This window comes from Neovison vison, chromosome 13 (genome assembly GCF_020171115.1).
Source record: "Neovison vison isolate M4711 chromosome 13, ASM_NN_V1, whole genome shotgun sequence".
Taxonomy (NCBI): Eukaryota; Metazoa; Chordata; class Mammalia; order Carnivora; family Mustelidae; genus Neogale; species Neogale vison.
This window is the reverse complement of record NC_058103.1, coordinates 124,497,250-124,522,041: the sequence shown is the minus strand read 5'-3', so window position 1 is coordinate 124,522,041 and position 24,792 is coordinate 124,497,250. Positions and strand designations below refer to the sequence as shown.

Sequence of the window (24,792 nt, the reverse complement as noted above, 5' to 3'; positions counted from 1 at the left end):
ACAAACTATTATTTAGTTCCCCAAAGACCTTTATCCTAGTTATATCACACCCCACATCCCCTCCCCTTCAGAGTTTGGAACAGTTGTTTCTCAAACCTTTTTCAGTTTGATTTAACCTACTAAGTCACTTCTAAAAATATTTTTACCTTAAATCACTCACTCTACTGAAATTTTAATATGCTGATAATACTGTATCTATATTTATATACTGTATTCCTTAAGAAGAACACAAGCTATCATAAAATCTAATATGCCTTCTATTTTCCAAATCAACTTTTGCTGCCTTAAGGTATCTTTCCTGCTGGGGATACATGCTATAAGTAATCTAAACTTTAACAGGACCACAAAACAGATTATTAGGGTGTTTTATCTCTTTAGAAACTGTTTATTATTATGCATTTCTCATGCCCTGAATTGCTAAACCTCTCCATCTTTAATGTAGAATTTATGTCTATTATAACCTGAGTCTTCTATCCACTGGATGGTCCCTTACTATTTTAAGTCATAAGGAAAACTCTCTTCTGTATTTTCTCACATGTAATATCCCTCCTTAAGATATTTTCAACCACTTTATCACTACTGTAGGATGACAGACATAGCTGTTCTTCAGTTGATACTTCATACAATGAGATACCATCTCTTAAAGACTGATTTCTTATTTCTAACATTAAGAACCCAAAGATACCCCACACTCTGGTAAACCATTATACTAGGTCTTTCCAGTAGCTTTTCACCCTCCTGTCTTAATATACACCTTACCATGGTTGCTGTTCCACCAAATCCAATGTCCACAGGAAGGTTTCAGGATCCTTAAGACCTAAGGGAAGGCTACAGATAAAGGTATGACGCAGGTTCTCCTATAAACAATGCAAGCTTGGGGCAGAAGCTTCAAACAGGAGATGGAGCCTGCAGAGGAAAGCATGATCTAGCTGCACTGCAATATACCATGTTTAAAAACAGGCAGACAATTTTTCATGAAAATCATTTTAACAGACATGTTCAAAACACTTCCCATGTTCTTACACCCACCAAGTGAATACCAAATTTCACTATTCCCTCACCTTAATTCCCCCGTTTATTTATATGACTATCTGGGCAACTTTCTTAGCAGTCAAAAAATATGCATTATAAAAGTTGTTTTTCCCAATATACTAATGAAAATGTTCTTAAGTCTGGCAACCAAGAGAGTCAAAACTGGAAAAGGTCTCAGACTACTAATTATACTTATTTGAAAAGTAAATACACAAATTAGACTTGAATAGGAATTTGGTTTTATGCATAGAAGCAACCCCATATCATAAACAGAATCTGATTTAATTTTACTTTTAACAATACAGACATTTCTAGTAAAACTGTTCTGTTTCCAATAAAGGCACTTTTCAAACAATGTACACTGCTTAAGTAAATTATGAATTATCTATTTCAGGATATGAAAAAATATAGTGTGAACTGTAACATCAAAACAATAAGGTAAAAGAAATGTTTTGAGGATACAGTTTTCCATGTGGAACTATAGGACACTAGATCAGAAGGTAACAGAATGGTATGAAAGAAATAACTCAGTTAAGTGGTAAAATATAGATGTTTCTCCATAATTACAAAAATGTGATGGTAGTTAAATACATTTCTATGAGAATTTGGAGTACCATATTGTCTAAAAAATAAATTCATCATTACTGAGAATATCTTCTAAACTTTGTTCTCCAAGTGCAAACTGCCATGCACCATTTGTGCCTTTTTTCTGAAAGACAATCTACCTATATCCTCAACACTGTCCATGCTTCTCTTTCTTAAAACAGATTTATTTATTTGAAAGACTGTGCACATGCACGTGCATAAGCAGGGGGGGTAGGGAAGGGCAGAGGGAGAATCAGACTCCCCACTGAGCAGGGAGCCTGATGCCAGCTGAGCCAGTTAGATGCTCAACAGACTAAGCCACCCAACAATGCCTCTTAACATTTATCTTAACTGACAATAATAGCTATACACTTTTTTTCTTCTCCCATCTAATTATATTTATTCTTCTCCCATCTAATTTACATCTTTAAAGATACATGACATCAGTGATAACCCCTTTTGTAGCATCCAGTATTTGTACATGAATTAACATTTTGCATAAAACTCGCATGTAAAGATCTCAAAAGATCTATTCAAATCATCATACTAATGCATGCTCCCCTCCCCAAATAATTGTAGTTTCTTTTTAATTTAAATTCAATTAGCCAACATAGGAGTAGTTTAAGGCCTATAACATAGATGTTCTTAATCCTGAGGGCATTATCTAGGAAGCAGAGTCTACAATCCTATACTTGTTTATTTTTAAGTTAGCAACTCTTTTTTAGCAATTTTCATTTTTATAATATGTATCTATTTTGATATAAAGTCTTCAGCAATCTATTATAGAAGAAAGTAAATGATCTACAGAAATGGAAAAAAAGAAACATTGAAACAGAAAGTAAATTAAATGGTAACCTGAAGTTGGGTGTGGAAACAGAGAATGTATGTAAATGAGCATGAAGGATCTTACTTTGGTAATGCAGCATCCTAAAAGTACCTGGCAATAGTTGCAAAAGTCAGTAAATTTATGAAAAAATTAGGTACATTTTATAGTATATAAAATATATATCAATAGAGCTGTTCTTAAAGTGTAAAAAGTGAAGACCTTCACATAATATACAAAGTCTGTAACATTACTTTTTACATCGTCATTATTGAAAAAATAAAACAAAAACAAAAAATGCTAACCATTCAACAAGACACTATTACTGGCATACATCCCCTCTACCATCAACAATGGAGACATGCTACCAGACACTAAGCCACAAGACCATGATTATTACAACAAAAGAAAAAAAAATGTAGGTTTAGGTTTCAAGATTTCATTTAAGGGAAAAAATGTAATCACTGAAAAGTTTCTTATGTAAACACAAGTGTCTTATGCAATGGGACCCAGCATCAAATGTGCGGATTTAAGGTAAAATTTGTAGTCAGTCACCTTTCCAATGAAAAATTTAAAATTCAGAAACAAGACTTTTACCTTCAAATGCCAAAAAGATTCGAGTACAGATTTCCCTATCAGCTTCAGTTTAAATGTTCTGTCCCAACTGGCGTTTCAGTAAACACATAACCATCAGACCTAATTCATAGTTTAATTATATGAAACCAACAAATTCAAAAAACATTTCCAGGCGCCTGGGTGGCTCAGTGGGTTAAGCCACTGCCTTCGGCTCAGGTCATGATCTCAGGGTCCTGGAATGGAGTCCCACATCAGGCTCTCTGCTCCGTAGGGAGCCTGCTTCCTTCTCTCTCTGCCTGCCTCTCTGACTACTTGTGATCTCTCTCTCTGTCAAATAAATAAATAAATAAAATCTTAAAAAAGAAAAAATTTCCTTGTATAGTGGAAGAGTAAAATGGGAAGGCCAGTCAGTACTGTTTCTGTTCATAACCTAATCTGTTTGAGTTTCCAAACCCTTACCACATTCGTACTAGATGTTGTTAGCCAGTTACCAAGTATAAAAATGTACCTAGAGATGTGAGTCATAACCTAAAGAACTGGGTACACGGATGTGTAATATAAAATAAAATATTCTATAGAAGTAAGAGATACACATTTTACTCACAACTCAGATTAAAGGTTGACTGAAGTGATTTAGGAAGTTCCCTAAACTTAGCAAACCATAATCTTGAACCCTTGTAAGAGAAAGGATGTTTCACTTAAGAGATTGATCAAATTTATCTCCCTAACAAATGACAGCAAAATCCTTCATGAAATAGAGCATAAGAGCAGCAACACGACACCGCACTGATGAATTAGCAGTTATAATAAATCTCCTTATATCAAAAAGCCATGTAAGCAAATAAATGGCCCCAGGTCCCTGACTGGGGCCTAGAGATTCCTCATAGGAAAAATTCTTAAATTTTTGGAAAGTCTGGACTTTCAAATGATTAAACTTTATAAAAATATAAGTGAAAAATATAAGTGAAAAGATAAGATGCTCAAACTTGGCCAAGATATATACAACAAATGAGAAATCATATAATAATGGTAATGTATTAGTGCTCATTCAAATCTGGTAAAGTATCACCCCTCACAGAAAATGTGCATAGAAGTTAAACAATTAAAAGGAGAAAACACACATAAATGGGAAAGTACTCACCCACAAAGCAATTAAAAACCACACACACACACATACACACATACACACACACACATACACACACACACACACACAGATTTTCAATTTTTGGAACTGTTTATTAAAGAAAAAGACACACAAATATGGTACTGAGAAACTAGCACTAGTAGTAATTATCCTTGATGGTAATCAACAATGCTTATGCTTCTGTCACAAAGCAATGTAACAAAACATTTAAGAGTCATACTAATACGCATACCCTGCACTGCACAACTGGATACTTATCCTAATAAATTTAGGATACCAAATGTATCTTTAAAATTTAGAATATTTATAAAGCATAGCAAACTAGAAAAAAAAAACAAGTACAAGGGAAAAGTAAATCATGAATGAACTACCATTTATTCATTACAAATGATAATTATGTCGACTATAATAAAATGAAGAAATATTAGTGATATACATTTAAGTGAAATAAATACAAAATAAATTTATTTAAAAGCATGATTCCAACTAAAAAAAGCAAATGGGCAAAATGAAAGAAAATTCAGTAATTTTTTCTTTTTTAATTCAACCTTATGCTATGGTTTAAACATGGGTTTTAAAATATTTGGTTTACCTCCCCATTTTTCTTGTCTATCACTTGGAAGCTTTAGATTTATATTGTAAAAAAGCAAACATAACAATTCTTTAAAAACTACCCAATCTACATTTACTCTTTATATATAATTCTTGAACATGATTCTTAGACTTGACCCTTATTCTAGAAATTTATCTGGTTCCCTACCCTTTAATGTTTACTTTCATATACCTTCCTTCCTAATAAACCCTTTCTCTTCACCACCTTCTATAGTATCACTAGATCCCCTATTGTCCCAATTTGGTGTTTTCATCTTTAAATGTGATTCTCTAAGAAAGATGCCTGAGAACTTTCTTTTAAGGGAAAAGATAGTATTTCAATTTTAAAATTTAAAGAAGGTCACATAAAACAAAAAAGACAGACTGTAAATAAATCTATATCACATTGAAAATATCATGGATAACAGTTTTATTACATTGTCAGCTGAATCAAATACATTGACACATTGTCAGCTGATTCAAATACATTGTTTAAAAAAAGTGAAAAAGACAAAACAAAAAAGGAAAAATTAGTAAATATACATGGGAAGTTATTTAACTTACTTGATTATGAATGTGGTATGTATTTATAATTCAGCAGGCAAAACTGATAATGTAATTAAAACAATCAATGCAGGCAAAAGTATATCGTAACTGGTATTCCCCTTTATCAGGGTAACAGTGACTAATACTTCATAATACAATTAGAAAATGTACCTAAGCTTATATTTCTTATTTAGTTTATTTTCACATCTGCATATCTGAGATGATCCTAATATGTTATGCTCAGCAGTTCACTGAATCTTTTACTAACTACCAGGAAAAAGTTTTTCACAAATGATAATTACAAAGCATTCACTAGCAGGACATTCAGCAGCTATTTATAATGCAGTATGTTTATATAATATTAACTGGAAAATTAACAGAAATTATACACAAATAAAACTACCTAAAAAGCATGAGCTAGAATGACTGGGAAACTAAGGTTGGATTAAGACGACCAAGGTCCTATTGCTTGATTTTACTTTTTTGATCTTTCTGCAATGTGCCTACAATAAGAACTTTTAAATTTAATTTTAATTAGGAAATTTTTAAGAAAAAATCTTATTTCAACACATCCCAAATAATTAAGTGACCTCCAAACACATTATTTATTTATTTTTAACCATTACTCAATTAATTCTAACCTGGTTTTTCACTTGGAAATCAGCTACCTGGATGTTCCAATAACTGCTTTAACCACCTCTCGGTGTCTCAGCTAAGAATGCCTGTCTCAGTTCCGCCTGGAAATCCACCACAAGTACTTGCTGCTGCTGAGATCTCCTTGGGTACAGCTGACACCTATGAACAGAGCACAATACATTAAAATGAATAAAAATGGAAAGAGAAAATTAAAAGGATAACAATATGAAAGAAAATCTGTAGATCCTTACATTTAAGGAGAGCCTCAATTGGGGTCAGGGCTTCCCATTCTCTTATAAAGATATTATAAGAAGAAACAGGAGTCTCTGTACACAGAATGTGCAAGGAACAGAAGGACACTTACTACTTTGGGGATACTACACAAAGAAACTTTAAAATTTAAAAAAAAAAGTTCTCGTTTTAAAAAACCCTACGGAAAAAACATCAGAACCATATGCATCACTCACTTCTATCTGAAAACAATTCTTTAACCCTTAACAAGCAGGAGGCATTTGCGAAGGCATTTCCAGCAAGACATTAATGCTGTTAGCCATACTGAATACTCCAAGGAGTAACCATCTAAAACAAGGAAATACCAGAGCCCAAGCTTTTAGGTTCTCGAACTATATGAACTACCTACCTATTAGTTGGAAGGGAATTCCAGACAAAAGTTCTCAACATATCTCTACGGATCAGTTATTTGGCTGTGAATCTGATTCTATGAATAATGATTCAGAAGTATTGCTGGCTAACAAGTCATGTGTAAAAATAAATCACCAGCAATTCTGCTCCTGTTAAGTGTGTATGTATGTATCACACACATGCGCATTATATATATGTATGTGTCTATTTATGAAACCACTCAATAGTAGTTACATTTGGAAACGGGCCTGAAAAAAGGTATTCCACTATTTTTCTAGTTTTTAAATACACTTTAAACATTCTGTTATATAATAACGAATTAGGTTGGACTTTGTCCATGGCTCGTGGGAGGTACTCTCTAATTTCTCAAATTTACCAAGTGATAAAAATATCTTCATTATTCTTTTTTTAAAATACATATTACCTTTTTTTTAAGATTTTATTTGTTTATTTGACAGACAGAGATCACAAGTAGACAGAGAGGCAGACAGAGAGAGAGAGAGAGGGAAGCAGGCTCCCCGCTGAGCAGAGAGCCTAATGCAGGACTCGATCCAAGGACCCTGGGATCATGACCTGAGCCGAAGGCAGTGGCTTAACCCACTGAGCCACCCAGGTGCCCCAATATCTTCATTATTCTTGATGGGTCCCTTGGATCACACCTGAGCTAATGCTAACAAGAGGATTCAGGATAGGCACTGGCCAAGCCACAAAGAGCAAGTATGTGATTAGAGTGTAGGGCCATGGACCTAACCTCTTGGGAAGGCATGGCTTCAAGGAAGATGGAGTTCAACCCCATGCTGAATGATTCAATCATGTTTAAATAATTAAACTTTAATAAAAACTCTAGAAGACAGGGTGCCTCGGTGGCTCAGTTGGTTAAGCATCTGCCTTCAACTAAGGTCATGATCCCGGGGTCCTGGTAGTCCTGGTATCAATCCCCAAGCCCCTCATCAGGATCCCTGCTCAGCAGGGAGTCTGCATCTCACTCTGCCACTCCCTCCACCCACAACCCATGCTCTCTCTCTCTCAAATAAATACATGAAATTTTCTTTTCTTTTTCAATTTTTATTTTTTTTTTCATTTCAGTGTTCCAGAATTCATTGTTTATGTACCACACCCAATATTCCATGCAATATATGCCCTCCATAATACCCACCACCAGGCTCACCCAACCTCCCACTCCCCACCCCTCCAAAACCTTCAGATTGTTTTTCAGAGTCCACAGTCTCTCATGATTCATCTCCCCCTCCAATTTCCCCCAACTCACTTCTCCTCTCCATCTCCCCATGTCCTCCATGTTATTCTCTCCAAATAAGGGAAAGGATATGATAATTGACTGTCTCTGCTTGACTTATTTCACTCAGCATAAGCTCTTCCAGTCCTGTCCATGTTGATATAAAAGTTGGGTATTCAGGGCACCTGGGTGGCTCAGTGGGTTAAGCCACTGCCTTCGGCTCAGGTCATGATCTCAGGGTCCTGGGATCAAGTCCTGCATCAGGCTCTCTGCTCAGCAGGGAGCCTGCTTCCCTCCCTCTCTCTGCCTGCCTCTCTGTCTACTTGTGATCTCTCTCTGTCAAATAAATAAATAAAATCTTTAAAAAAAAAGTTGAGTATTCATCCTTTCTGATGAAGGCATAATACTCCATAGTATATATGGACCACATCTTCCTTATCTATTCATCTGATGAAAGGCATCTTGGTTATTTCCACGGTTTGGTGACTATGGCCATTGCTGCTATGAATATTGGGGTACAGACAGCCCTTCTTTTCACTACATCTGTATCTTTGGGGTAAATACCCAGTAGTGCAATACCAGGGTCATAGGGAAGCTCTGTTTTTAATTTTTTGAGGAATTTCCACACTGTTCTCCAAAGTGGCTGCACCAACTTGCATTCCCACCAACAGTGGAAGAGGGTTCCCCTTTCTCCACATCCTCTCCAACACAGGTCGTTTACTGTCTTGCTAATTTTGGCCATTCGAACTGCTGTAAGGTGGTATCTCAATGTGGTTTTAATTTGATCTCCCTGATGGCTAGTGATGATGAATACTTAAAAAAAAAAGCCTCTAGAAGGTACCCAAAGTTCTGGTGAGCTTCCTGGTTGGTGATACAGATACACCGATGAAGCTGAGAGTATTACAACCTAAGGTCCTGAAGTTATGGATCGTGTCCTAGGAGTCTCTATGTTTGACTTATCCTGATTTTTATCTTCTATAGGAATCTTAATAGTAAACGTAGGACTTTTCTTTTGTGCTGTGAATCAATCCAACAAACTATGGAACCTGAGGAAACAATGGAAACCCTGAATGTCTATCTGGACATTCAGAAGTGCAAACGGCCTGGAAACACAAGGATTTGCAATTGGTATCTGCACTGAAGGTAATCTTAGGGAGGGAACTGTACCCTTAACATGTCAGATCTGCACTAGCTCCATTAAGAATCGGAATTACATGTCCTCTGCCCATTTCTTGATTGGATTATTTGTTCTTTGGGTGTTGAGTTTGTTAAGTTCTTTATAGATTTTGGACACTAGTCCTTTATCTGATATGTCGTTTGCAAATATCTTCTCCCATTCTGTCAGTTGTCTTTTGGTTTTGCTAACTGTTTCCTTTGCTGTGCAAAAGCTTTTGATTTTGATGAAATCCCAACAGTTCATTTTTGCCTTTGCTTCCCTTGCCTTTGGCCATGTTCCTAGGAAGATGTTGCTGCGGCTGAGGTCGAAGAGGTTGCTGCCTGTGTTCTCAAGGATTTTGATGGATTCCTTTCTCACATTGAGGTCCATCATCCATTTTGAATCTATTTTTGTGTGTGGTGTAAGGAAATGGTCCAATTTCATTTTTCTGCACGTGGCTGTCCAATTTTCCCAACACCATTTATTGAAAAGGCTGTCTTTTTTCCATTGGACATTCTTTCCTGCTTTGTCGAAGATTAGTTGACCATAGAGTTGAGGGTCTATTTATGGGCTCTCTATTCTGTTCCATTGGTCTATGTGTCTGTTTTTGTGCCAGTACCATGCTGTCTTGATGATGACAGCTTTGTAATAAAGCTTGAAGTCCGGAATTGTGATGCCACCAACTTTGGCTTTGTTTTTCAATATCCCTTTGGCTATTCGAGGTCTTTTCTGGTTCCATATAAATTTTAAAATTATTTGTTCCATTTCTTTGAAAAAGATGGATGGTACTTTGATAGGAATTGCATTAAATGTGTAGATTGCTTTAGGTAGCATAGACATTTTCACAATATTTATTCTTCCAATCCAGGAGCATGGAACATTTTTCCATTTCTTTGTGTCTTCCTCAATTTCTTTCATGAGTACTTTATAGTTTCTGAGTATAGATTCTTAGCCTCTTTGGTTAGGTTTATTCCTAGGTATCTTATGGTTTGGGGTGCAATTGTAAATGGGATTGCAATTGCACTACTGGGAATTTACCCTAAAGATACAAACGTAGTGATCCAAAGGGGCACATGCACCCGAATGTTTATAGCAGCAATGTCCACAATAGCCAAACTATGGAAAGAACCTAGATGTCCATCAACAGATGAATGGATAAAGAAGATGTGGTATATATACACAATGGAATACTATGCAGCCATCAAAAGAAACGAAATCTTGCCATTTGCGACAACATGGATGGAACTAGAGCGTATCATGCTTAGCGAAATAAGTTAATCGGAGAAAGACAAATATCATATGATCTCCCTGATATGAGGAAGTGGTGATGCAACATGGGGGCTTAAGTGGGTAGGAGAAGAATCCATGAAACAAGATAGGATAGGGAGGGAGACAAACCATAAGTGACTCTTAATCTCACGAAACAAACTGTGGGTTGCTGGGGGGAGGGGGTTGGGAGAAGGCGGGTAGGGTTATGGACATTGGGGAGGGTATGTGCTTTTGGGTAAATTGGAAGGGGAGATGAACCATGAGAGACTATGGACTCTGAAAAACAATCTGAGGGGTTTGCAGTGGCGGGGGGGGTGGGAGGTTGGGGTACCAGGTGGTGGGTATTATAGAGGGCACAGCTTGCATGGAGCACTGGGTGTGGTGAAAAAATAATGAATACTGTTTTTCTGAAAATAAATAAATTGAAAATAAATAAATAAATAAATATAACTACTCACCAAAAAAAAAAAGAATTGGAATTACACTGCTCAATCGGAATTAAACTGTCCCATTTTTATTGTCCCATTTACTTATTTATTTCCAAAAGGCTACTAAGAGTCTCACCTAATTTACTTATTTATTTACTTATTTTATTTCCAAAAGGCAACTAAGAGTCTCACCTAATATGATTCTAAAAGTGTTTCAGAGAAAAAATATATATTCTTTGGAATTTTAGAACTCCTGTTAGAGTGCTCCTCTTGGTGAACTTGAAACCCAGCTATAATTAGAATTGAGAAAATAAAATGCAATACAGATTTCATTTCATAAAATGCAAATGTAATTTAGAAAGACACTGAAAAGAATGCATAAAATATACTCTCCAGGAGACTCTCCAGCCCCCATCTCCAAATTCTCTCAAATTTATAATACTTCAAGAAATTGTTAAGACATTCACCAGCCCCAAAGATCAAAAACTGATTTACTTGACAGATTTATTGGAAGATGGTATAACCATAAATTCCAAGAATAAAAACCAATGAGCTTTTATTAACAATAACTGTTGGTCTACGAGAGGTTTTGTCTGCCTCATTTTGGTTTTTATTCATTTTGCTTTGTATCTTAGATGGAACATGAATAGCAATCTTTACTAGCATTAGAACCAGTACTACACAATTTCTCTGGAATACTGACTTTTAGCACTATGGTCTGGTAAAATGTGGAATATTGAGGAGTTATCATTAAAATAAACAGACTACAGCTATTAACTATCCAAATATGAGAGAATTCTGAGCATACGTATCAGTACGCAAAGCTTAGCAAGTAACAATACTGCTTCCCAATTTTATTTTTTTTTATTTTTTTATTTTTTTGTTCATTAAGATCAGAGATTTAATTGTTGTTTTTTTTTTACCTGATTTCAAGCTTTATTTTTTTTCCCAATTTATTTATTTTCAGAAAAACAGTATTCATTATTTTTTCACCACACCCAATGCTCCATGCAAGCTGTGCCCTCTATAATACCCACCACCTGGTACCCCAACCTCCCACCCCCCTGCCACTTCAAACCCCTCAGACTGTTTTTCAGAGTCCATAGTCTCTCATGGTTCACCTCCCCTTCCAATTTACCCAAATTCCCTACTCCTCTCTAACGTCCCTTGTCCTCCATGCTATTGGTTATGCTCCACAAATGAGTGAAACCATATGATAATTGACTCTCTCTGCTTGACTGATTTCACTCAGCATAATCTCTTCCAGTCCCGTCCATGTTGCTACAAAAGTTGGATATTCATCCTTTCTGATGGAGGCATAATACTCCATAGTGTATATGGACCACATCTTCCTTATCCATTCATCCGTTGAAGGGCATCTTGGTTCTTTCCATAGTTTGGCGACTGTGGCCATTGCTGCTATAAACATTGGGGTACAGATGGCCCTTCTTTTCACGACATCTGTATCTTTGGGGTAAATGCCCAGGAGTGCAATTGCAGGGTCGTAGGGAAGCTCTATTTTTAATTTCTTGAGGAATCTCCACACTGTTCTCCAAAGAGGCTGCACCAACTTGCATTCCCACCAACAGTGGAAGAGGGTTCCCCTTTCTCCACATCCTCTCCAACACATGTTGTTTCCTGTTTTGTTAATTTTGGCCATTCTAACTGGTGTAAGGTGATTATCTCAATGTGGTTTTAATTTGAATCTCCCTGAGGGCTAATGATGATGAGCATTTTTTCATGTGTCTGATAGCCATTTGTATGTCTTGATTGGAGAAGTGTCTGTTCATATCTTCTGCCCATTTTTTGATGTGTTTGTCTGTTTCGTGTGGGTTGAGTTTGAGGAGTTCATTATAGATCCTGGATATCAACCAAGACAGCATGGTACTGGCATAAAAACAGACACATAGACCAGTGGAACAGAGTAGAGAGCCCTGATATGGACCCTCAACTCTATGGTTAATTAATCTTCGACAAAACAGGAAAAAATATACAGTGGAAAAAAGACAGTCTCTTCAATAAATGGTGCTGGGAAAACTGGACAGCTATATGTAGAAGAATGAAACTCGACCATTCTCTTACACCGTACACAAAGATCAACTCAAAATGGATAAAAGACCTCAACGTGAGACAGGAATCTATCAGAATCTTAGAGGAGAACATAGGCAGTAATCTCTTTGATATCAGCTACAGCAACTTCTTTCAAGATACGTCTCCAAAGGCAAAGGAAACAAAAGCGAAAATAAACTTCTGGGACTTCATCAAAATCAAAAGCTTCTGCACAGCAAAGGAAACAGTCAAAAAAACAAAGAGGCAACCCACGGAATGGGAGAAGATTTTTGCAAATGACAGTACAGACAAAAGGCTTCCCAATTTTATAATACACTTACTCTCAAAATGAGAGAAATGACTGGGGAAATTACATTATTTCCCTAATTTGAAACTCCCCTCCCTCATTTAGCACCCTATAGTACTTATACATAATATAAACAGCAGAGGTTTGGAAATGAACTTTTTTCTTCTTTGAAAGCAATAAAATGTTTCCATAGATTTGGAAAAGAAAATGACACCAGGGGCGCCTGGGTGGCTCAGTGGGTTAAGCCGCTGCCTTCGGCTCAGGTCATGATCTCAGGGTCCTGGGATCGAGTCCCCACATTGGGCTCTCTGCTCACAAGGAGCCTGCTTCCCTCTCTCTCTCTGCCTGCCTCTCCATCTACTTGTGATTTCTCTCTGTCAAATGAACACATAAAACCTTTAAAAAAATAAGTGTAATTTTCGATAATAACTAAAATAGCTTTAGGAAAATAAAAAAGAATGCTACACACTGATTCTGTCAAGATTTGTGATAACAAAATGGAAGATCCAATAAATATTATGTATCAGGTGATTCAAAATGTTGGTATATTTTGTTAAAAATCCCCCTTTTGGAAACTAAATTTAAAAGTGTCGAAGGGTATCAGGGTGGTTCAGTTGGTTAGGTGTCTAACTCTTGATTTTGGCTTGGGTCATGATCTGGGGTCCTGGGATAGAGTTCTGCATCTGAATCCATGCTTGGTAGGGAGTCAGCTAGAGATTTTCTCTCTCTCTCTGGTCCTCTCCCAGCTCTATCTCACACTTTTTCTTCCTAAAATGAATAATTAAATCTTTTGAAAAAATTAAAAAAATAAAAGTTGTATCTCCATATGTAGATATCCTATGTAAGAAGAGGAACAAATGGGGCTGCCTGGGTGGCTCAGTGGGTTAAGCCTCTGCCTTTGGCTGAGGTCATGATCTCAGGGTCCTGGGATTGAACCCAATGTTGGGCTCTCTGCTCAGCAAGGAGCCTGCTTCCCCTTCTTTCTCTACTTGCCTCTCTTCCAACTTGTGATCTCTCTCTGTCAAATAAATAAATAAAATCTTTAAATAAAAAAAAGAGGAACAAATGTATACACTTCAAGCTTTTTTTTAAGATTTTATTTATTTGAGTGGTGCCTGGGTAGCTCAGTCGGTTAAGCAGCTGCCTTCAGCTCAGGTCATGATTCCAAGGTCCTGGGATTGAGCCTTGCATCAGGCTCCCTGCTCAATGGAGAGCCTCCTTCTCCTCTTTTCCCTCTGCCTGCTTGGGCTCTCTATCTCTCTGACAAATAAAAAAGTAAATAAATCTTTTTTTTTAAAGATTTTATTTGAGAGAGAGAGCACGACTGAGAGAGCAGAAGCAGGAGAAACAGAGGGAGAGAGAGAAGCAGGTTCCCTGCTGAGCAGGGAGCCCAATGCAGGGTTAGATCTCAGGACATGACCTGAGCTCAAGGCAGTTGCTTAACTGACTGAGCCACCCAGGTTCCTTACATTCCAAGTTTTTTTTTTAATATTTTATTTATTTATTTCACAGACAGAGATCATAAGCAGGCAGTGAGGCAGGCAGAGAGAGGGGGAATCAGGCTCCCTGCTGAGCAGACAGCCTGATGCGGGGCTCGATCCCAGGACCCTGAGATCATGACCTGAACCGAAGGCAGAGGCTTAACCCACTGAGCCACCCAGGCACCCCACATTTCAAGTTTTTAATTGGATAAATGTACTAATGAAAAATAAAAATCTGAATAATGCAGCACATGCATGAATACATAAATTAGCATTTGGTCAATGAATAAAAAAAATTGCAAACATAGGGGCGCCTGGGTGGCTCAGTGGGTTAAGCCACTGCCTTTAGCTTGGGTCATGGTCCCAGGGTCCTGGGATTGAGCCTCGCATCAGGCTCTCTGCTCAGCAGGGAGCCTGCTTCCTCCTCTCTCTCTCTCTGCCTGCCTCTCTGCCTCTCTCTGTCAAGTAAGTAAATAAAAAATCTTAAAAAAAATTGCAAACATAGAAGTGAATTTAGTAACAACATAAATTAAATAATTTTAATATCAAAGTTGAAGGATTTAGAATTTTATTGATAAAACCACCTACACATTTGGGGAAAAATGCATTTTTATTGAAATTTTTAACATAAGTTAGTACTACCTGGTTAAGATTGATTCGACTGCTTTGCTGTATCTTCTATAAATTGGTTCTCAAACGAGACTACTCACTCTTGGTTGCTCAGTGAGGCTGTCCTCCTACGTTTGACTTGGACTTCCACCTCTGGCACGTGCTGTTCTGTAGTCCGTCTCAGGTGTAAGCGGTCCCTGAAGCAGAAAGAATAATTTATTTGATAAGACTTCATCAATTTTAAAATAACCACTTACTTAAAGGCTATATTTATTTCTAAAGTGTTTTATTTGAGAGAGCGAGCAAGTGAGAGAGAGCACAAGCAGGTTGAAGGGCAGAGGAAGATGCAGACTCCCCACTGGGCAGGGACCCCAATGTGGGACTTGATCCCAGATCTCCAGGACCATGACCTAGCTGAAGACCAGAGCACCGACTGAGCCTCTAAAGGCTGTATTTAAAAACTATATTTAATAGGACAGAGTTTTTAAAGTGCTTATAATTGGGGCACATGGGTAGCTCAGTGGGTTAAAGCCTCTGCCTTCGGCTCAGGTCATAATCCCAGGGTCCTGGGATGGAGCCTTGCATCAGGCTCTCTGCTCGGCAGGGAGCCTGATTCCTCCTCTCTGCCTGCCTCTCTGCCTACTTGTGGTCTCTGTCAAATAAACAAATAAAATCTTAAAAAGAAAAAAAAGTGCTTATAATCCATTAAAACAAGGTACAGTAATAATGTATGCCAACTATATCTCAATAAAAATGGTGGAAAAGAAAGGAGGCAAAATTTTAATGACTATATCCTCCAGTAGTCAGGATCTACCCTAAAGTCACTTCCTCCCTATAGAAGCCCCTTAACGTCCGAGACGCCTGAGTATCTTAGTCAGTTGAGCATCTGACTCTTGATTTCAGCTCAGGTCATGATCTCAGGTGGGCAGACGGAGCGAAGCCCCTTGTCAGGCTCTGTGCTCAGCAGGCTGTCAGCTTGGTTTCTCTCCCTCCGTCCCTACCCTCACTCACAAGCACCCTCTGTCTCTTTCCCCTTCACACTCTCTCAAATAAATAAATCTGTGTTTTTTTTTAAAAAAAAGCCCTCAGAGGTGCAAGAGGCTGGACAGCTTAGTCAGTTAAGCGTCTGCCTTTGGCTCAGGTAAGATCTCAGGTCATGGGATCAGGTCCCACCCATTACCTGGCTCTAGCTGCTTCTCCCTCTGCTGCTGCTTCTGTTGTCTCTCTCTCTCTCTGTGTCAAATAAATAAACAAAATCTTAAAAAAAAACAAAAACCCTGACAGCATGAGATATCAGAAAACTGGGGGCTTGGATATATCAGAGAAATAAGCAAAAAGAAAATATTTATTTTCACGTATTTTTATATATGCAGATATAAAGTTATACATTTACAGAGATATGCACTGACCTCCTACCCATACCTACATCACCTGAAAAAAAAAAAAGCAATGTTGATTCCAAAACTGGCTTGAAAATATTTTAAAGATACTTTGAATTTATTTATTTTAGAGAGAAAGAGAGAGAGAAGTAGGAAAGGGGGGACAAAAAGGAAGAAGCATATTCCCTGAGTAGGGTGTCTGAAGAGGGACTTGATCCTAGGACCTTGAGGTCATGAGCTGAGCTAAAGGCAGACACTTTGACAAGCCACCCAGGTGCCCCTGGTCTGAAAATATTTAATTGGGACAGATCTTTTAGTAAAAATGGAAAAAGTGTCATATTTAAATTATAAAATTTCTACTTAAGCAACCTCTGTGCAAACGCTGTTTTCCTAGGATTTATAAAACAAGAAATAAAAAGGATGCTTAAGTAAAAAATAAATACATAAAACCAACATATCTACCACTGTCTGATGATCGACAGAACAGCTCACAAAATGGCTGCTCAAAGGAAGTGAGCATGTAAATTTCCCACCTGGGTCATCTATCCATGTTAGAAACTACAGGAACCACTCTTTTTTTTTTTTTAAGATCTTATTTATTTATTTGGCGGAGAGAGATCACAGCAGGCAGAGAGGCAGGCAGAGAGAGGAAGGGAAGCAGCCCCCCTGCTGAGCAGAGAGCCCGACGTGGGACTCGATCCCAGGACCCTGAGACCACGACCCGAGCCAAAGGGAGCGGCTTAATCCACTGAGCCACCCAGGAGCCCACTACAGGAACCACTCTTAAAATTGCAATTTCACAATGCTAATCAGAGAAGATAGCAGAAACAGGATTTTACAAAAGTCATGCAATGTAATATTTCCATGGAAGAATTCAAAAGAAGCATCCCCCAAACTAATTCTTTGAACCCTTGTTATTTTCGAATTCATGTTAGATTATGCAAAGTAACCCAATCAAACAGCTTTCCAATAAGCCCAAGTTGTTTTACTGCTTAAAAAAGCTTTACTGTTTCAATCAAGCAATAGAAATCATTTAAAAAACATATATGTACATATCAGATTTTTTAAATGATAAAAGTATATAATTTACTATTCTCCTTGACCTTTGATTAGGCAATAGTTTTCTTAAGATACCTGAAGTACCTGAGAAAGGAATCTATAAGTTGGATTTCATCTGAAGTAAAAAATGTATTTGCTTCAAGGACACTTTATGTACAGCTGGCCAGCCAAATGGGATAAAATATTTGTAATTCACACAGCTTGAGTACTCTTACAACTCAATAAAATGAAAAAAAAAAAACTCCACTTAAAAATGGATGAAAAGATTAGAACAGACATTTATATGAGCACTAAAAAAATACTTTACATCACTACAGTTATTAGGGAAATGCAAATAAACACTACAAACATACCATTTCGTATCTCCAGAGTGGAGGAGGTGGAGAAACAGGTAGTGGGAATGTGAAATGGTGGAGCTTCTGGCACTTCCTAAAAATGTGTACCATGGAGTTAGCATATGACACTAATCCCACTCCTAGAGGGAGTAAAATTATGTACTGCCAAAATGAACATAAGAGGGAGTAAATAAATTTATATATATATATATATATATATATATATATATATATTTGAGTGTGAATGTTCCCAGCAACATTTATCATAAAAGCCAAGAAGTGTAAACCACCCAAAGTATAACCACTAAAAAAATGGATAAACCAAATATGGTGTGGTATGGTATAGTCAATACAATGGAAACGTCATTCAGTGCCAAAAAGGAATGAAGTATTTATTGATCAAACATAACTTCACAAATGTATGTGTTATATAATAAAATTATGTAATAAAAAGAACCATCATAAACCTTTATGGCTCACAGGCCATCAATTATGATTGATCTAATTGTATAATTGAAAATATTCCATTACCAAAAAATTAAAGAAATAAAAATCTTCAGTTCTTTTATTCCTTAATAGCAGTTGCTCAGTATGAAAAGGTCTGAGTTCATGGGATAAATGAAACAGCACATGGAATTATTCAATTTTCTAATTCCATTTTTATTTTTATTTTTTTGAAGATTTTATTTATTCATTTAACAGATATCACAAGTAGGCAGAGAGGCAGGCAGAGGGAGCAGAGGAAGCAGGCTCCCCACTGAGCAGGGAGCCCAATGCGGGACTCTATCCCAGGACCCTGAGATCATGACCAGAGCTGAAGGCAGACTGATGGAGCCACCTAGGCACCCCTAAATCCATTTTTCCAATAAATAATCAAAGAGCAGCATTGTTTTCACAATATAGGAAGTGTTCTAAATATACATACATATGAATGCATTTACAATCTTCTACTGCATTCCTAATCTAGTAACCAGCTTTCAGAAAATAAGCATTTAAAGGGAAAATAAGCATTTAAAGGAAAAACAGAGAGGTGCCTGGCTGACTCAGTCAGTGAAACATGCAACTCTTGGGTTCAAGCCCCACACTGGGTGAAGAACTTACTTAAAAATGAAATCTTAAATAAATAAGTAAACAATAAAGGAAAAAGTGATGTTGTTTGTTGGCTCAGTTGATAGAGCATGTGACTCAATTTCAGGGTTGTGAGTTCAAGCCCCACATGTGACACTTTTAAACGTTAATGAAAAAACAGGGAAAAAATTCTATGGGCACAATGTTAATTTTTTTGCTCCAAAATTGCTTTCCATTAAAAAAATAATACTAATTTGGAAATATACTGAGAAACAAGTAATGAGATCAACACAATGTTTTTCCAAATAACCTAACATTCTTTCACATATATAATATGCCTTACGTTCTGCCCAAATAAACTAATAAAAATTCAACTACTAAGATCTCAAGAACAAAAAATTTAAAAAAAGAAAATGTGAGGTAATCTTAGTCTACAGATCTTCCCATAATCATGAGAAAATCAGTGTCTCTAAGCCAAAACCTGTGAACCATCAAAAAGAAAATTCTAAGCCAGCCTGCATTCAGGAACTAGAAGACAAAATAATTGACTCCCTTACAAAACCGTTGCTAGTCAGAGAGGCAACCTTAACCATCAACAACTCTTAAGCTTTATGGCTCTGAGCCACAAAAGTGGAAGAGGAAAAGGATACGAGCAATAAAATCCTAATGTACACTGAAGAAAGAAACAAGTCTCATTTATCCCTGTCATATTGAGAAAATATCCATACCCTGCTTATTAATTAAAGGATTCTTCCTATACATAGCTAAGCAGTAGCATACAGTGTCAAAGTAAGAGATTAAACTCAAAATGCAAAGACCTAAATGTGAGACCTGAAACCATAAAACTCCTCAAAGAAGATATAAACGGTAATTTCTTGGGACGCTGGCCTTAGCAACATTTTCCTATATATAGGTCTCCTCTGGCAAGGGAAACAAAAACAAAACTAAACTATAGGGTCTACATGAAAATAAAAAGCTTTTGCGGGGTGCCTGGGTGGCTCAGTGGGTTAAGCCGCTGCCTTTGGCTCAGGTCATGATCTCAGGGTCCTGAGATTGAGCCTCGCATCGGGCTCTCTGCTCATCAGGGAGCCTGCTTCCCACTCTTTCTCTGCCTGCCTCTCTGCCTACTTGTGATCTTTCTCTCAGTCAAATAAATAAAAATCTTGAAAAAAAAAAAGCTTTTGCAAGCAATGGATAACATCAACAAAACAAACAGGCAACCTACTGAATAGGAAAAGGTATTTATTTGCAAATGATATATCTGATAAGGTGTTTATGTAATATAGTGTATCTGATAAGGGGTTAATATATAAATAACATAAACCCAACGCCTACATGTACAAAAACACACATCAAAAAATCCCATTAAAAATGGGCAGAGGAACTTAATGGACATTTTTTTTTATTCCAAAGATATAGAGAGAGCCAACATACTCATAAGATGCTCAACATCACTCATCATCAGGAAAATGCAAATCATTAACATCCCGAGATATCACCTCAAACCAGTCAGAATGGCTAGTATCAGAAAGACAACTGGGCACCTTGGGTGGCTCAGTTGTTCAGCATCTGCCTTCAGCTCAGGTCATGATCCCAGGGTCCTAGGACCAAGGCCCGCCTCCAGTTCCCTGGTCGACAGGAAGACTGCTTCTCTTCCTCCCACTCCTCCCTGCTTGTGTTCGCTCTCTCTCTCTCTCTCTGTGTGTGTGTGTGTCAAATAAATTAAACCTTTAAAAAATACAAGAAATAAGTCTTGGTAAGGATGTGGAAAATAGAAACTCACGCACTCTTGGTAGGAATGTAAACTTTTTCAACGACTGTGGAAAACAGTATATATGTTCCTCAAAAAGTTAAAAATAGAAATAGCACATGATCCAGTAATTCTACTTCTGAGTATTTACACAAAGAAAACAAAAGCACTGATTCAAAAACATACATGCACTCCTGGGTTTGACTGTAGAATTATGTATAATAGCCAAAGTATTAAAGCAACCATCCAAGTGTCTGTCAATAGATGAATGGATAAATATGCAGTATATAAATAAAATATTAATCAGCTATAAAGAAAATTTTGCCAGTTTTTACAAGATGGATGGACCAAGAGAGTACTATGTTAAGTGAAATAAGAGAAATTCAAATACCTTACTATTTCACTTCCGTGTGTTATAAAAAAAAAGAACAACAACAACAACAACAAAACAGAAACAGGCACCCAAAAGTAGAGATGAAAGTGGTTTTTACCAGAAAAGAGAAGGTGGAGATGGACAAAATGGTGAAGGGAAGTGGGAGGTACAGGCTGGGGATGCAATAGGGAATATAGTCAATGATATGTATTTTAACAGCACTGTATGATGACAGACGTAACTACACTTATGAACACTGCAGAACAGAGTTGCTGAATCACTACATTGTACACTTGAAACTAATGAAGCACCGTGTGTCAACTAAACTCCAATAAAAAAAAAGATTAACTTTGAGACTTTGACATCTTAAGTGTGGAATTAAAAAAAAAATCTGAGCACATTCAGAAGAAAGGACAGGAATAAAGATGTTGCATCACCACATATGAGGAAAGGATTTCAGCAATGAAACATGGGACAGATGCACTGGGCAAACGAAGGTAATACAAAATAATCTGAATAAGTCCAAACTAAACACTACCTTGCCTTAAGTAGCAATACAACCATCCCTGAACTGTTTCCTTGCACTAAATCACAGAAAGGGTTCACAAGGCCTCATCATTTTCAAAAAGTCCTGATACTAAGCCAAATATTCAGTGGGCAGGGCAGAGACCTTGAAACTTCAGAGGTCTTTCCAAAGAGATCCGCCATATTGACATCCTGAGCCTGCCTGTAAAACTAGAAAATGGCTGACCAAGGTAATAAACGCTCCTTTTCTAAATATCCAAAATGATCAGAAGTTAAGCAAAATATATTTGAAATAGTATGTGTATATGAGTAGGAAAAAATGAGCAACTGTACTTATGGCAGAATTCCAAACTCCTGCTATTTTTAAAAACTACTCAAAAAGAAACAATTTCCATAACAAAGTTTTCCAAGACTTCTGGGTTTCTTTTCCCTAATTACATTCCAACTTAGCACAACCATATTTGTTTGTGATGGTGGGCGGGGAAAGAGAAAAGCCTGCCCACCAGCATTCTGCAAAAAATGAAGTCCTTTAAAATGCTCCCCTCCAAAGGTGGAGTACAGAATACAGAATAGTTACTTTGTTAATTATATATTCTCACCAAATTTTCACAGTAGCTCCCATTTCAAAAATGATGGATCAAAAGCATCACTTTAAAAACCGAACTGGGCAAGAATTCCCTTATCCAACCTGTACTTACAGCCGTGTAGCATTCTACTTTTCTGATTCTCTGCTCTGTTCCTCTTCAGCAAACAATACTTACAGGTCTCAGCTCCTAAGAACCCTGGAGGAGCCCTGACCCCCGATTTAAGGAAACTGTATATAAAGGCTGCGTCACAAAACGAACATCCACAGATTAAGAAATATGACAGACTCTTAAAGGTGATGTAGTCGTACAATTATCAAATCTGTAAAGGGGAAATCAAATGTAATAAGGGATTTTCTAAAGGGTCACGAATCCCATTTGAGTATTAAAAATAATTAGACTGGTCATAATATAATACAAATAAATACAAATAAAATACAAAAGTGAAAAGGTGGGGCTCTCTTTAAGTGAGAAGACATTTAAAATCAGCACCACTGATAAAGGTGGCCTGAAGTAGTAGCACTGCAGATCATGGGTGACTTCGCCTTTCCTTCCCTGCCTGCAGGCCCCCATCTCTCTCCTCTATGGTGCAACAGAAATGCAGGGGCACAGCATGGCTGCCAGTCTACGCAGGCATAGAATGTACAAATCCACTTGCCATCTCCACTCCAGTGTGGCTTTATGGGTAAGGGGCGGCCCAAGGTACCAGCTCAACAAACCCATGTCTTCCTTCTGCCTACCCATGGCAGACAAGAGGAAAGGAGCAGTCATTACAGCATACAGGTGAAGGGGGTAGCTACCAGCCCCACCAAGTGGACACTGCGCAAACCCCCTCCTCTAGTGCCCGCCCCACTGCGGGGTGGAGACGCTGTCTTCCCAGTTGCGCCTGCGCACCCAAAATCCCGCACCCTTCCCCACTGCGGCACTTTGAGGAGGGGGCAGCTGCCCACTTTGCCAGCCTCCTCCCCTCAGCCTGCGGTTTGAAGGTGCCGCGGAAATAGCTGCCTGGGAGAAACCTCATGCATTACCCTTCCCCCACTGCGGCACGGGCGGAGGGGTAGGCTGCCCCCCACCCTGTCACGCCTGCGCAGATCGGCACATCTGCAACGGCAGCCATCTTGGCGAGCCTCACAATGGTAGTGACGCGGCAGTGGACCCCTGAAAACCTTACGAAGGCAAGAAAAGATCCATACAAACAAGACACGCCTCTGCAGTGTTACATCCCAGAACCTGGCACAACTCTCACAAGTTCATAAAGGAAGCTCTGCACACCATACCCCTAATCTTATACCAAAACCTCAAAAGAAAGGAATTAAACAGGGGTTAAATATCTGAAGACAAACTTTTCTGCAGCTATTCCTTTAGGTGAGCAATGGAGAGTAGGTTCGCCCTAATACAGACTCTTAAGACTGCAGAGAACAAATGAACCTTTTCCTCAAAACTAAAGGTGTGGATCCCTCGCCTCTTCCATCAGCCCACCACCAGATTCGTGGTCCACTGCTCCCGCCCCTCTTAATGCGCTCATTCAACCACTGCCATGGCGGCCACTCTGCCAAGGTACCCACCGCCACCCGATCGCCCCTCCCGTCACCACCATCATGGCTGCCTCGCCACCCCCACACATACCATATCCAAGGTGGGGCACCCCTTTCACAGGGCCGCCCACTTTGTAGCACCCTCACGGTGCTCCCTGCCACTACCTCCCAAACACCGCCATGACAGCCACCCTAGCTTACCAACTCCGCCCCTCCCTACCACCACCATGACGGTCACTTCACTGCCCCCTCCGTGGCAACCATTATCACCCTGCTAGTCACCCCGCCATCTCTTCTGTATCACTGCTGCTGTGGCCACCTCACTGACCCCCCCAAACCACCAGCACGACCACCGCATCTCCCCCTCACTACCATCACCAAGAACAGCCTATCCTCTATTCCTTCCCACCACCACCATGACGACCACCATGGTGGCCACCATTGCTACACCACTATCACACATAGTGGATATCTCACCCTAAAGATCCTTCCTTATCACCACTGCAAGCACGCTGCTACCCCTGAGATACCACTGTCACCAAAACCAGATGCCCTACCCTGTCAACCCCTCCTTGGTACTGCGGACTCCCCAGTGATTCCACCCCTGTCTTTCGCACCACAGTCATCACAATATACCTTCCTCAACCACAGTCATGGCCTCAGATCTCAAGGACAAAAGGCCACTTTAGAAAGGATCTGACAGGACATGATATGGTGGCATATACCAGCTGCAATACGACACGACACGGTCAGAGCACCGTCCAGGGAGGTACAACCAATCCCCAAACCTTCAAAAGTATCTCGTTGAGTTCTCCAGAACAAAGAACTTTAGAGCCCGGATTTCCACTATATACAACAATACTTTAAGTTCTGCAAATCTGGAACACTGAACAAACAACAAGGACTGTTCCCCAGGCTGTCTCTAAGGGAAGAAATCCATACAGCTAACCTGGCCCGCTCCATCGCGCTGCTACCCGCTCCTCAGAACAGACCGTCAGGCATCTCCGGCGACCACTCCACTCTGCGCTTGAGTCACTGCCGCAACACCAACTAATCACGCCAGTTCCACCTGC

The 24,792-nt window shown here is 38.6% G+C and overlaps 2 protein-coding genes across 6 annotated transcripts in view; both read right to left on the bottom strand.

Moving 5' to 3' along the window:
- The window catches only part of SNRPN (small nuclear ribonucleoprotein polypeptide N), a 7,602-nt gene extending 6,751 nt beyond the window's left edge, over positions 1-851 (bottom strand). Inside the window, exon 1 of the mRNA XM_044229661.1 lies at positions 760-851. Within this exon, the coding sequence (XP_044085596.1) occupies positions 760-762 (3 nt within the window). The 5' untranslated portion in view covers positions 763-851. The remainder of the gene's footprint in view (positions 1-759) is intronic.
- SNURF (SNRPN upstream open reading frame) lies at positions 760-24,792 on the bottom strand. 5 transcript variants are annotated; one of them, XM_044229664.1, is made up of 4 exons: positions 24,669-24,790; positions 15,213-15,308; positions 5,942-6,095; positions 760-828 (listed from the first exon to the last, which is right to left on the bottom strand). In XM_044229664.1, the coding sequence occupies exons 1-3, from the start codon at positions 24,680-24,682 to the stop codon at positions 5,990-5,992; spliced, it is 216 nt and encodes a 71-aa protein (XP_044085599.1). In that variant the 5' UTR covers positions 24,683-24,790; the 3' UTR covers positions 760-828; positions 5,942-5,989. The 5 variants fall into 5 exon arrangements, with proteins under 5 accessions (XP_044085599.1, XP_044085600.1, XP_044085597.1 ...); XM_044229665.1 differs by having other exon boundaries at positions 760-817; XM_044229662.1 differs by having other exon boundaries at positions 822-906; positions 24,669-24,789.